Below are 12486 nucleotides of genomic sequence, written 5' to 3'. Positions count from 1 at the left end.
CCAGCGTCGAAAAGATGGAGAAACTACCAGCGGGCTTTGAAAGCCGACGGGAGATTTTTCCTCTTTGTCTGTTTGCTCCTCGCGATGGTTGGACCAACGCGATGTTTCGTGGAATCGAGCTTCTTTTTTTTTTTTCTTTCTTTTCCCTTTAACTCGCGTTTCCAACTTCGAAAATAAATGTTGAACAACGTTTCTCTTCTTTTCTTATCTTACGTTTTCGAAACATTGGAAAAAGTTGGATTCGGAAAGAGGGAACGAACTCGTGACACTTTTTTTTTTGAAAGTAACCGTTCGAAGAAAGATGTTTTTCGAAAAACTCGTGCATAATAATAATAATAATAATAATAATAATAATAATAATAATAATAATAATAATAATAATAATAATAATAATAATAATAATTGAACACAGTAGAAGTTTATGATTCTCATTGTTCTTTCATACGCAATAATTTCTTGCAAGTGATAACAAAAATATCGATCGATAGTTTGTTTGGCAAAATATCTATCCCCTCCTTAACTAGCATCTAATTATAGTCGTTCGAAGCCACTTGTTACGGAGAATAACGGTGAGCTTGTATCGGCCGTTGTAGGATGGTAAATGTGGTGGAACAATTTGCGGATGATTCGCAATTTCCGCTCGATAAAAGCCGCTTCCCCCCATCGATTTCGTATCAATTAGCCATTTTTTTCTTAATAAGTAGTCGAGCAACGTTTATGAATAACTGTCGGCTGTTTAATTTGCATAGCGAAATTGTTACGCGCGTTGAAAAAGTTGAAGTTATAAAAAAAAAAAAACTTTCATCGGTGAAACTTTCGTTCCATTTACCCATTATTGATAATGGCGTCTGGCCATTCAATTCAGCACAACGTTATATTTCAATACGTTCACCGTTTTGTTCGTTACTGCATTTTTTCTTTTTTTTCTTTTTTTTTTTTTTTTTGTCCGACGATTCTCTTCAATTATATTTTCTCTCGCTGTGCAATTTAACTATTTCTCTCTTTATCCCTTATTATTAAAAAAAAGAAAGAAAGAAAGAAAGAAAGAAAAAAAAAAAAGGAACGTTATATTCCAATTCCAAAAGCTTCTATTCGATGTTTACGCGATATATATAGAAAGCGTTTTGTGAACAAACTCGGTAAATAAAAATTCGGAACAGTTACCGCAAAAAAAAAAAAAGAAAGAAAGAAAAAGAAGGAACATTGACGTTTCAGTTTTTTCGGGCTTCTAAAAAAAACCGCATCGTTTGAAAAGCAAACGTAACCTATCCAATCGTGGAGGGAAGAATTGGCAGTCTCGTGCCGTTTCAGATCGAAATACAAGGATCACGGTGAAATTAAAACGCTCAATTGTTTGGCGGGCAATGAAAGTCGAGTAAACGCGTCGCGGTGGCGAACAAAACGGAAAACGTTGCTTTCGTTCCGTTTCGTTTGCTACGAAATTTAGTTTCGATTATACGGCAGGAAGTGTCGATAATTACTCGCTTATAGCTTCGTATTATCTTTTACGGTTCGTTTTACAACTTTACAACGTATTTTAAACGTCTTGACGCTTTTTTTTTTTTTATCGCTACCATATTCTCGACACGAGTTTACGACTCTCTCGTAAAAAGTAAATATAAGATCATTATTCGATCTTATTAATTAAGCAATTCCATCGTTTATCTCTAACTAATATCTTTCTTCCAAGCCATCATTAATATTTTTTATTCTCCTATTATCTTTTTATTACGCTTTGTAACGAACGATAAAGCTGCTTATTATTACCCGATTTAAAAAGGAAATTAAAAAGTAAACTACGATTCGAACAAAAAGAATAAGTAATAATCGAAACGATTCGTTCAACCATTTCTTCCAACTATTACTTTTACTTATAAATATAGATATATACTGTTACTTGTAAATATAGATATTCCAAGTTATACAAGCCTACTTGCCCAAAATATTTTCGACCTTCTTTATCGATGTTCTCATTGAAGCTGTTCGAACATTCTTTCGAAGTCAAAGATTCTTCCGTGAAAATATCTGTTGTTGGTTTTCAAGGATTATCGATGCGAACGTCGAACATCTCTATATCCACGAAAGGTCTTTATTCGCATTGACAGCGAAATCCACCAACCAATTATTAAATCACACGGACAAACGTAAAACATTCCGATTCCCTTCAAATCGGCCGTTTGTCTCTCCTTGACAACGCGAATATATCGCTCTCCGTGTCCAATATTCCTCGTCTTCCTTTCACTTCAAAAGGAAATTAAATTCGGTCGGTTAGCAAAAAGTAAGTAGACGCGTATCCCTCTCTGCGAAAATTAATCTCGCACGGTGCCCTGGAATGTTCTCTCACCGAAAATTTCCACGTTTCGGCTCGTTTCTCCTCCTCTTACTTCTTCGCAACGTGAAAGCGCGTCGGTGAACGCAGCCTTTATCCCCGTTCTCTCTCACCCCATATACGGATCGCGTAATCGCACGTGCTCATCTCTCAGGACCCCGGTGCCCGTGTTCTTTCGCACTTCGGATAACAAATTTCTCCAATTCGTCTCGCAAAAGCTAGAATTTCCACAATTATTAAATTTCCAATACATCAAAACTGCTACTGCTTCGCTATCCAAAAACGCTGTATCTCTGTCCAACTTCGTTACATTTAAGAGTTAATTCCCTTATCCTCGTTGTTTGCACTTTCGACGAGGGTGAGCCCGCTCCCTTCGAGTTTCGCTGTTTCGAAGGAATTGCATTCGATTTGCAAGAAAGGGAGGGGACAGAGGATGGCGGGTGATGCGAGAAAGAAAGAGAGAAGTTGTTGGGTCGAGGAATCAGAAATTGCTCGATCAGTGTTTGCCCTCCTTTTCCGGTCGCAAGCCTTCGATTCTCCTCGCGCGCTCTCTCCGTTCGGGTCAATTAACGCCCCCGGCAAAATTGTCTGAAATTGAATTTTCGTTCAGTCGCACGGTTGTCGCTCGACCGCAACTCGCTTTCTCCGCGAAACTTTGTCGCCTTTGGCGTTAATATACTAATTAAGGAGGGAGGTCGACTTAATGGGAGGGAAATCTTTCCGCAATCGACGAGAAACGAGCCGAGTCGAAAACGAAAGCTCGCTCGTGTTTGCGAAAATTCGTAAGAAAAAATCGAGCGCTCGATCGCTGAAAACGAAAAAATTAAACTCGACGAAAAGTTCTTCTCAAATTCAATTTTTTCTGTGATCGAACGATTCATGCTGAAATTTGAAAATTGCACGATTTAAAAACGATTATGTTGAAAGAAGATAGAAACAGGATATATTTTCTATGGAATCGGTATAACAAACACACGAGGTTTTATTAAATAAATATCGATCCAATTCTTATCGTTACATTACAGATATGGACGATATTGATATTTGTAGAAAAATATAAAATACCATCTTATAGAATACTACTACCGTCGACGAAAAGTTCGTAACGCGTTTCAAGAACAAGACGATCTCTTTGAAAGACCAACGAAACAATTAAAAAATCGTAAGAATCGGTTCACCCGATCTAAGAGAGAAAAAAAAGAAAAATAAAAAATAAGAAGAAACAAGTTGTAACGAACTTTCTCGTCCACGTTAGTAGATACAACGCTAACTAAACTACCAAATGATCGGTTTGATTTGCAAAATCAAGGACTTAAACTAACTGATACGCGATAGGCTGTAGGTTGTCGGGACTTTCGAAACAAATTTTGTACGGCGAGTAGAGAGGCGTATACGGATACACGGTCGATGCATAATTGTCGGTAACGTAATTACCGACGTAGTTAACGGGATAAGTTTGAGGAAGGACGATGTATTGAGGATTTTGTACATAGTTTGTCCCCAACTCGTCCGGAAGTTGATAAACTTGCACGAGTTGCTCTGTACCAGTTTGCACCGCGAGGGGTTGCTCCGCGCCACCTTGCACCGTTGCCAAATTATTCTTATCGATCCCCTTATTGTTGTTGCCCGGATTAATGAAATTCACACTGACATCCTCCTTCGGCGCGTTCTCCGTCATTCTTCCACGCCCGTGTTGATGCAAATTCTGCACCACTTTTATCTTGTAGATGTCCCCCAATTTTGTACCCACTATCTCCTCGTTATTAACTCCGGAGTGTTTGGGTAGCTGAGAACCAAGAAAGGAAAATCTGTTATCATCGAATTTCAATAATTTTTCTCGCACAAAAATTGTTACTATTCTCACCAAGGAGGTTCGGGCTGCTACGTGATCGTCCGATTTCGCCACGATTGGCGACGATTGACCGGCGGAAAGCGGTCTCAGCTCGGGGAACTTTCTCTGCTCGAGCCTAAATTGTTGCGGTTGCTGGGACACGTGATCTTGCAAAAATATCGAGCGTTGAACGTTCTCGGTATCGGGATTCGAGGTTTGCGAAGGGGTAGCTGCGGCTTGTTGCTGCTGCGACGTTTCTTGCGGATTCGCTTGGGACAAGGTTTGTTGACCTCCCGCCATTTGTTGGGGGTCGTAGGTGCGATACTGTTGGTGCACGGGGCGCATGTTCGACGGTTTCAATCCCAACAGAGTGACGCTGTGACGAGCTTTCACGCGCTTCTCTGTTCGAACCAACTCGTTATATACTCGTATATGAAAGGCGTAATAAAGTTATAAAAATCAGTATCTTACCATCTTGATTTTGCAAATCGACCACCGACATAGCGTCGTCGTTCAGGGACGGCTTCGCGGCCACATCATTTTCATCATGTTTATTCCCCTGTCCTGCACTATCGAGCTTCTCGGTGTTGGACCTTTTGCGTCTACTGTGTACTGCCTGAGAAAAATATCCAGTTAATCCAGTCTGTTTCGAGCTGTTTCGAAAGAAAGGGAAGAAAAAAATTATGATGGAGGCGGTAGTGGGTGCGTGCTCACCGGAGGAAGGTATTGGTAATATTGAGGTGGAACGATGGCAGGTACTTCGGTGATGCCCAACGCGGAAAGTAATCGTTTGTAAGCAGCCTTCGACATCGATGGCATCGTTCCGCCTGGATGTGGATACATCGGCAACACCGCGTAGCTGGGAACGTGATACGAATTTCCGTACACCGGATGAAGTTCCAAATGATAGCCCGGATCCACGTATTCCTCTTGTTGACGATCTTGTTGTTGATTATCCTGTTGAACCGAATGTCGAACGGTTTCAGGGGGTTGCGTGGCTACGCGTTGTTGCGCAGAATGCTCGTATCCAGGCTGCACTATGATGTCGGCTAGAACTTGGCCGGTTAACAAAACAGCCATTACGAACTGGAATAAAAATAATATTTTTTTGTATTGAAATTTCTCTGCTACGAATTGTGGAATTGTGATCGAAAAACAAATGGAATTGATCGAGAGGAAATCTTACCGTCGCCAACTGTGCCATTATTATTATTATTATTATTATTATTATTACTACTACTACTATTCTTCTTGGTGTTGATCGTTTAAAGGTTCGATCGAAACTGCACTGCGCTCGGCTACGAACACATAAATTAACGCGCAAAGTTGCTGATGCCACATATGTATATTCGCGTGGCACGCACTTTTGCCAGGCCAATTTGCGTTTACTTGGACGAATTTGCCAAATTCGTGGAAGCTTTTTTATGGGTCATTCGTTTATGAAATTCTCGTAACTTCGTCCATCTGGCAAAAAAGAAAAAAAAAAAAGAAAGAAAGAAAGAAAAACAAACAGGAAGAAATATTTTTACCGTTGACGAATTTGTCAACGTGTAGGAGGAATCACTTTTCACTCAACTCCAGTTGCGAAACGGGAGGGTTCGCAATTCACAAACGTCCCCTGATCGAGAATTTCGTTTCGAAGACAACTTTTGACGCCATATGGAGCGGGCAATCGATAATATTCCCCTTACCACCCCATCCTCCGACATCGTTCGCGCCCCATCGTTCGTAGGAAGTTGGAGAGAAACAGATTTCAAGGGGAATATAAAGTAGCGGATTTTACGATCGTGGAAAATATCAAGTTTCTTCTTTCCACGATTTTGGGCCGAGAAGCATCTGCATGAATCTTTATTCCAATCTTTATTCGAATTTTTGTTGCTGAAAACATTCGAGAAGCAACTCTTTTCGCCGATTTTCGAAACGTTGGAAATACGCGTGACGCGAGATTGCGATCGAAAAGAATGGTTTAACAGCGATAGCTGATCAACGTCCGAATCTATCCACCCAGTTCGTACGACAATCAGGGCATGTCAGCAGGGCCGGTGGCCTCGAAGTGCAACGAACTTGGAAAAAGGAAGGATTTCGCGAGATTTCGCATTCCTTGCGAGCGCGGCATTATTTCAGTTTTGCAATACCACGCATCGTTCGAACAGCAATTCCGGTGAATCAGATCGTGATGCGTCGAACCTTACGATTATTATTACTTATTATCGACCGGTATTAAATTACGAATCGAGCGATCGCAATTTCGACATCGACCTACTAACGTTCTTGCTTCCATACAATCTATATAATGTAGGTCTCGTTTCGAAATATAATTTTCCATAATTTTCTATAAAAAAAAAAAAAAGAAAAAAAAGAAAAGAAAAGAAATAAAAGTCGATCAACACGGCGAACGAAACACTGTTGTACAGCAATGTATAGCAAAAAAAGAAAAAAACAAAAAATGACGTAGATACGCAATTTTAAGTATATCATAACCGTGATTTTCGATACGATCGATGCATACAGACGGAGGCTGTAATTCCCTGTTGTTATTCCGTTTGGAATTGTCCAGGTTGCGTATTCGGTACGTGATGCCGGCGGCGCACCTGACGCTGCGCGAGGAGGATGTGGTACGACTAACCTTGGAGTTCCTCCACAGCCGAGACCTTCACATCTCTCAGCTCTCGTTGGAACGAGAAACCGGAGTGATAAACGGCCAGTACAGCGACGATGTCCTGTTCCTTCGCCAGCTGATCCTCGACGGCCAATGGGACGACGTGCTGGAGTTCATCCAGCCGTTGGAGGCGCTCCCTGATTTCGACATGAGAAAGTTCACCTACTCGATCCTCAGGCACAAGTACGTGGAGCTGCTCTGCATCAAGTCCGAGGCGAACTTCATCGCCGCCGGGACGAACGGCAGCGTGGACAACGCGGTCGAGGAGGTGGTCAAGGTTTTGAGCGATCTCGAGAAGGTCGCTCCGTCCAAGGAGGAGTACAGCAGCCTGTGCCTGCTGTTGACCCTTCCGCGGCTCACCGACCACCTCCAGTACAAGGATTGGAATCCAAGCAACGCCAGAGTTCAATGCTTTCGAGAGGTGCATCCGTTGGTGGAGAAGTTTCTCCCCGGGGACAGGAAGAGCACCGACCCAGCTCATCCGGTCACCTCCGCGAAAAACGATCGGCTCATACAGCTGATAATCAAGGGGATTTTGTACGAGTCGTGCGTCAATTACTGCCAGGCCAAAGCTACCGGCTCCAAGGAGAGCGAGCAGGTATTCTGTTAATTTATCCCGCTAACCTTTTCGATCTCTGTTTAACGCGTTGACTGCCACGCGTGTTTCTAACGAAATCTCCTTCAGGTCACGCGCGCCGTTGTGTCAAGTGTACTTCTATCTAGATATTTTAGTAATGCGAGTCTGATGGTCGCATCATTTGTTTCCATCGTTACTATTCTTCGCATCCGCGATAGAAGTGATAAGAAGAATTGATAATAATAATAGTAATTGTATAGACAATAGTATTGAATAGTAGTACTGATTTATATAGTATATTTTGAATATTTTAATTTGGATAATTTGGATTATAATTTGTGGAATGTTCTTCGACTAGTCGTAACAAATATACTTCTCAGTGGAATGTATATAAATTCTCATAATATCACAGCAGGTAATCGTGTCCGATGATCAGAGTACGATATATTCATAAATTATTTAATTGTCGTATCACCATGAGACTCGTGATACCTCAAAATTAGAAAATTTAGAGAATTATTAGCTGCAAAATTGTTAGGATTATCTGAAAATACAACAAAACCTTGTCAAAATAGAATCAACATAATATCGCCATTCGGTAAAATAATTCTGGTATAAGTATTAGACTGTAATGCAAATTATGTTATTCAGATAAAAGACGACAAACGGACCGATCAAACGCACGAAGGAATTTAAAAAAAATAACTTTTTATTCAAATTGTCTGGATCAACCTCAGCTTTGTGGAATGTTTTAAAATTTTACATTCAAAGTAATTTTTTTAATAAATTATTTTTTTATTATTTTTATAACAATTTAATAGTTTCATTACTACATCTTTCTAAATGCCTTCAAAGATAGATTCATAAGTAGTCCAATAAGCGTCATCCGAATATGGGTGACGCGGCAGTCAACGTGTGTTAAAAAGTATTTTACGAAAAGAAAAGATGAAAGTAGTCGGATTTTTCTTATAAATTTTAATCGAATTAATCGTTGGCCACTAATTTCGATCGACAGGTGGAAATGAATTTCTCCAGACTGTTGGACGGCTCGGTCGGTTTCAGCGATTCCGACTTGAGTCTGCTCTCTTGGCTGCAAAGTATACCACCGGAGACGTTCGCGGTACCTTTCGCGCAGCGCACGTTGAACGTGGACGTGGAACGATTGGAAAGACCGTCATTGGAGACCTCCTGGACCGAGCACATGTTGATCACCCCCATAAAGCCCAAGACTTTCCCGCACAGCGCGATGCCGTTCACAAGGCCACGATCCGCCGCCGACATGATGTCCCGCAGTTTAGTGCCGGCTTTGGAAGCTGGACTCGGACCAAGGAGTCCCGGCCCTAAAAATACAACGATACCATCCGCGGCGCTAATGGCTCTGTCCACCGGTGATATAAACCCGATGTCGAGGTCGTCCTTCGCCAGCTTCCATTTGACTGGTTTCAAGAATAACAAATTGATGAACACGAGCGTGGACAGACTGTTCGAGAACGAGGGCGACGTCTTCCTCAGCTCGAGCTACGCGGAATTCCAACAACTGCCTTCGATACAGGAGACCACGACCAACAATCAGCCGAAAGCTCCGCCAAGAACGAGGGGACAGTCCAAGAGTCCCGAGGGTAAGTCGTTTTTCTTTTTTTTTAATCGTTTGAACGAGATTCGACGATAGTCCATTCGCGCTTGTTTTCCAGCTATCAAAGCCGATCCCTCTGCGGCCTCCACGCCGGAGCGTAGAGTTGCCGGCAGAGAATCACCGGCTCCGTCGACCGCCAGAAGTTCGAGAAGAGATTCTTTGGCGGAGAAGCCAACCGGCGTCGCGGCGAAGATCACGGAGCCAACCGCGATTCCTGTCCGAGCCTCACTGGGCGGAGATCATCTGGAGCAGAGTTACAACGGTGATCTGTTCAAAGAGTATCAAAAGCAAAAGCAAAGGCTGCAGGAAAAGGTTCAACAGAAGGAGAGGGAATGGGATGATTTGCTCAGGCAATTGTCAGCTCCGTTACCTTCTCAAGTGGTCGATAACAGACTTCAGGGAGATGGGTAAGCGAACAGTTTTTCTTTTCTTTTTTTATTATTCGTAACTTATTCGTCGAAGCGAGCAACGATTTTCATCGGTGTAACTCGATAGTTTTTTTCTTATACGGTGAAGCATATCGGTAAACGATCAGGAAACGGCGAAACAAAAGCGTATTGTTGGTCGCGTTTCGGTGAGTTGCTATTCAACGGGTGGAATGCCGACGATTATCAGCAGCGAGCAATCACGGAAAAGAGGGGCGGTTCGAATTAACCGTTGGCTCGTTTCCCACCGAGTTATTCGCGCGACATAATCCGGACAAATACTGTTGTTTCCCGTGTGATGGTCTCGCGGAGCGCGGTCAATCAAACGGAGTAGTTGGCTGCATTCTCTAACAGATGGCAGCAAAGGAATGTCTTTGTCGCGCTTATTACGGTACTAAAGCGTGAGCCGAGAATAACTCGTACGGTCTAGACACTAACGTGTGGCGCCGATCGAAATAGCAATTCTCGACAACAGAAACGTTCGAAAGAAAGAGGGATTATTTTGACGCCTTGACAATGACCCGTGCTCTTTGCTCTCCCGCAGCAATCGAATTTCTTTCGTCTTTTATCGAATGAAAAAAAGCGAAAGTTAGAAAATGTCAACGCTTAAGAATCTCGCGAATTATCATCCGTTTAATTCGTATCGTCGAAAAAAATTAGTTTTGAAGAATGTTTGCTTTACTTTCTCTCTCTCTCTCTCTCTCTCTCTCTCTCTCTCTCTCTCTCTCTCTCTCTCTCTCTCTGTCGTGCTTTCCACACTCGATTATTACTCGTACATCCATTAGAGCGGAATTCAACAGGGGACGATTTGTTTTAAAAGTTACCGACCGTGGCATATCTCGCATAGACGGATCCACGGTAGACAAATCAGTAACGGCGGGAAGTCATCCCTCGTGAGTGTCATGCACGCATTCCTTTCCTCGAACGAATAAACGGTCCCGGCTGTATCCTCGTAAATGTCTTGTAACGAGCTAAAATTATCATCGTTCCAAGATGTCAAGTGCAATGTATCTTTTCTCCGAAGAGCATATCGGTTGCATCCGGTGATAACTAAAATGCGGCGTTTAAACGGTTGTTTTATCGACACACCTGTTTTACGAGCACGAACGCGTTTCGGTTTCTTATCTTCGCGCAATCCCTCCACGCTCTCCAAATATTTACTCGATTGTCTCGTAACCTAAATAATCTTGAACGACGCGGAGGAGAAAGATGATTTGGTGATGGATAGCTGCGTGAAAGAAACGAAAGTGGAATTGAAAAACCCGGTTCATTGGCATCGATCGTTGACATTGTTCCGAATTCGGATACCGGATGTATGAGAATAGTGCGTGCGCGTTGTCACAGGGAAATCGTAATCCTGCAGCTTCGTCATTGGTCGGGCCCGTCCTGCATATTTATAGTTTCATTGTCTCGTTCGTGTTGCGTACCGTGGTTCTCATAAAACGCGGATGAATGTGCAAATTTCTGGTATGCGGCGCATCGTCTAGACGCATCGCTCTTTTTTTCTTTTCTTTTTAAGTTTAATTTAAAGGGTCGTCTTTAAATAAAACTCGAGTCGGATAAAAATATTTTAATCGTTTCGTACGATATCTCGAATTTCGAAAATTCGTTCCTAATTCGAAATTAATTAATTATTGATGGAACGAAATATCAGCGAATCCGAGGATAGTTCCGAACGGCATCCTTATTGCGAAAAATCCCGATTATCACGAATCACGTGGCGAAGAAAAAAATGTTTAACTTATTTCGAAAGCGACGATATAGCGGTTGCAACATCGCGAACTCGAGGTAATCAATCTCGAGTTCTCGCGTACGTGTGCAAACGGTGTTGGATTACGTTGCACGGACATTCGAGTTATAAACAACGAAGGATGCATATTATGAATATCCATTTCGATCGATCAATTTAATAATAGTATCGATCGTTATGAGAAAAATTTCGCATAGCGAAAGACTTGGAAATTTTAAAGATAACTTTTTTTTTAAATGGGATAATAGGATACAATTCTTTATATTGTTCTTTTCTATGTCTGCTTTTGATGAAGGTTATCGTATCGTAATGCTGACAAAGCTCTTCTTATCTTAAACTATCGCGTAATTGTTCGGTTAAGAAGGATTCACGATGGAACTTATTTCTTTTTTTTTCGAACGAACGTTCGAATGACTCAATCGTTGAGATGATCGATTAAAAAAAATAACGAAATATCATCTTGCAATTAAGAGGATTATTTCAAACAAAAGCAAAAACAGCATGTACATAGATATATATAACGCGTCGAAAGATTCTGATTTTATTTAATTTTTTATAGTGTACATTTGTGGACGTACCAACGAAATTATTAATATTATTAATAATTAGCGTCATGTCTGTAATATAAGATCTAAGAATTGGTACGGGCCAAAGAAAAAGTATCGAATATTTGATACTTTTGTTAACCGCGAAATATGAGTTTATTTAAGAGAGAGAAATTTCTCGGTCGTTGAAATAAGAGGCGAGAGTCCTTGATCCTTGAACCGATTCGACAAACGAGGCCATTCATAATGATTCACTGCGCTTCACTTGTTCCAGTAAATCCCTTTAAATGGCCACGCGGTATCACAATTTAAAGTTAGAAGAAATCCCAGCTTACTCACGTTTCCCCGAAATTCTCTCGGTATCGATCGTATTCCTTAATTAAAACCGGGCAGAGATGTAGGCAGCGATGGGGAAAATTCAATAAGTCCAAGTTACGAATAAAATTGCTCCTATAAACTTACTTTAAGTTAATTTATCAAAACATAATAGTAAAATAATTGTAATATGAAATCAATTATAATAATAGCCTCGAATAAATGTTTCATTCATTTCAACAATTAATTACTTAAAGTAACTTTATTCGAGATTTTTAATTAGTTACTTTTTCATCAGATCCAATTATTCATTTTCTTCGTCCATTGACGATAAAACAATTTTTTCTACACACATTTCACAATCTTCTCGAAATCTTCTCAAAAGAAGAAAATTTCCTTACTTACGACGCGTGTTATTGTTT

At 41.2% G+C, this 12486-nt stretch overlaps 2 protein-coding genes across 5 annotated transcripts in view; one reads left to right on the top strand and one right to left on the bottom strand.

Annotated features, from left to right (window-relative positions):
• Nucleotides 1-12486, top strand: part of LOC122716510 (WD repeat-containing protein 47) — a 64362-nt gene that overhangs the window by 16376 nt on the left and 35500 nt on the right. For all 3 annotated transcript variants that reach the window (XM_043939669.1, XM_043939667.1, XM_043939668.1), the window contains exons 2-4: nucleotides 6718-7417; nucleotides 8412-9015; nucleotides 9088-9436. In XM_043939669.1, the coding sequence (XP_043795604.1) occupies nucleotides 6737-7417; nucleotides 8412-9015; nucleotides 9088-9436 (1634 nt within the window). In that variant the 5' untranslated portion in view covers nucleotides 6718-6736. The remainder of the gene's footprint in view (nucleotides 1-6717; nucleotides 7418-8411; nucleotides 9016-9087; nucleotides 9437-12486) is intronic.
• LOC122716514 overlaps nucleotides 3326-12486 on the bottom strand; it is a 176736-nt gene continuing 167575 nt past the window's right edge. Inside the window, exons 1-5 of one of the 2 annotated variants that reach the window (XM_043939672.1) lie at nucleotides 5347-5476; nucleotides 4875-5246; nucleotides 4632-4776; nucleotides 4194-4561; nucleotides 3326-4115 (exon numbers count right to left, since the gene is read on the bottom strand). In XM_043939672.1, coding sequence (XP_043795607.1) covers nucleotides 3642-4115; nucleotides 4194-4561; nucleotides 4632-4776; nucleotides 4875-5246; nucleotides 5347-5364 — 1377 coding nt within the window. In that variant the 5' untranslated portion in view covers nucleotides 5365-5476 and the 3' untranslated portion in view covers nucleotides 3326-3641. Of the gene's footprint in view, nucleotides 4116-4193; nucleotides 4562-4631; nucleotides 4777-4874; nucleotides 5247-5346; nucleotides 5477-12486 lie in introns of those variants that run through there. The other variant, XM_043939673.1, reaches the window with a different exon arrangement.

Source organism: Apis laboriosa, unplaced genomic scaffold (genome assembly GCF_014066325.1).
Source record: "Apis laboriosa isolate Shangri-la unplaced genomic scaffold, ASM1406632v1 scaffold46_cov150, whole genome shotgun sequence".
NCBI classification, from domain to species: Eukaryota; Metazoa; Arthropoda; class Insecta; order Hymenoptera; family Apidae; genus Apis; species Apis laboriosa.
Note: the sequence above shows the minus strand (reverse complement) of the source record. Positions and strands in the feature narration are given on the sequence as shown.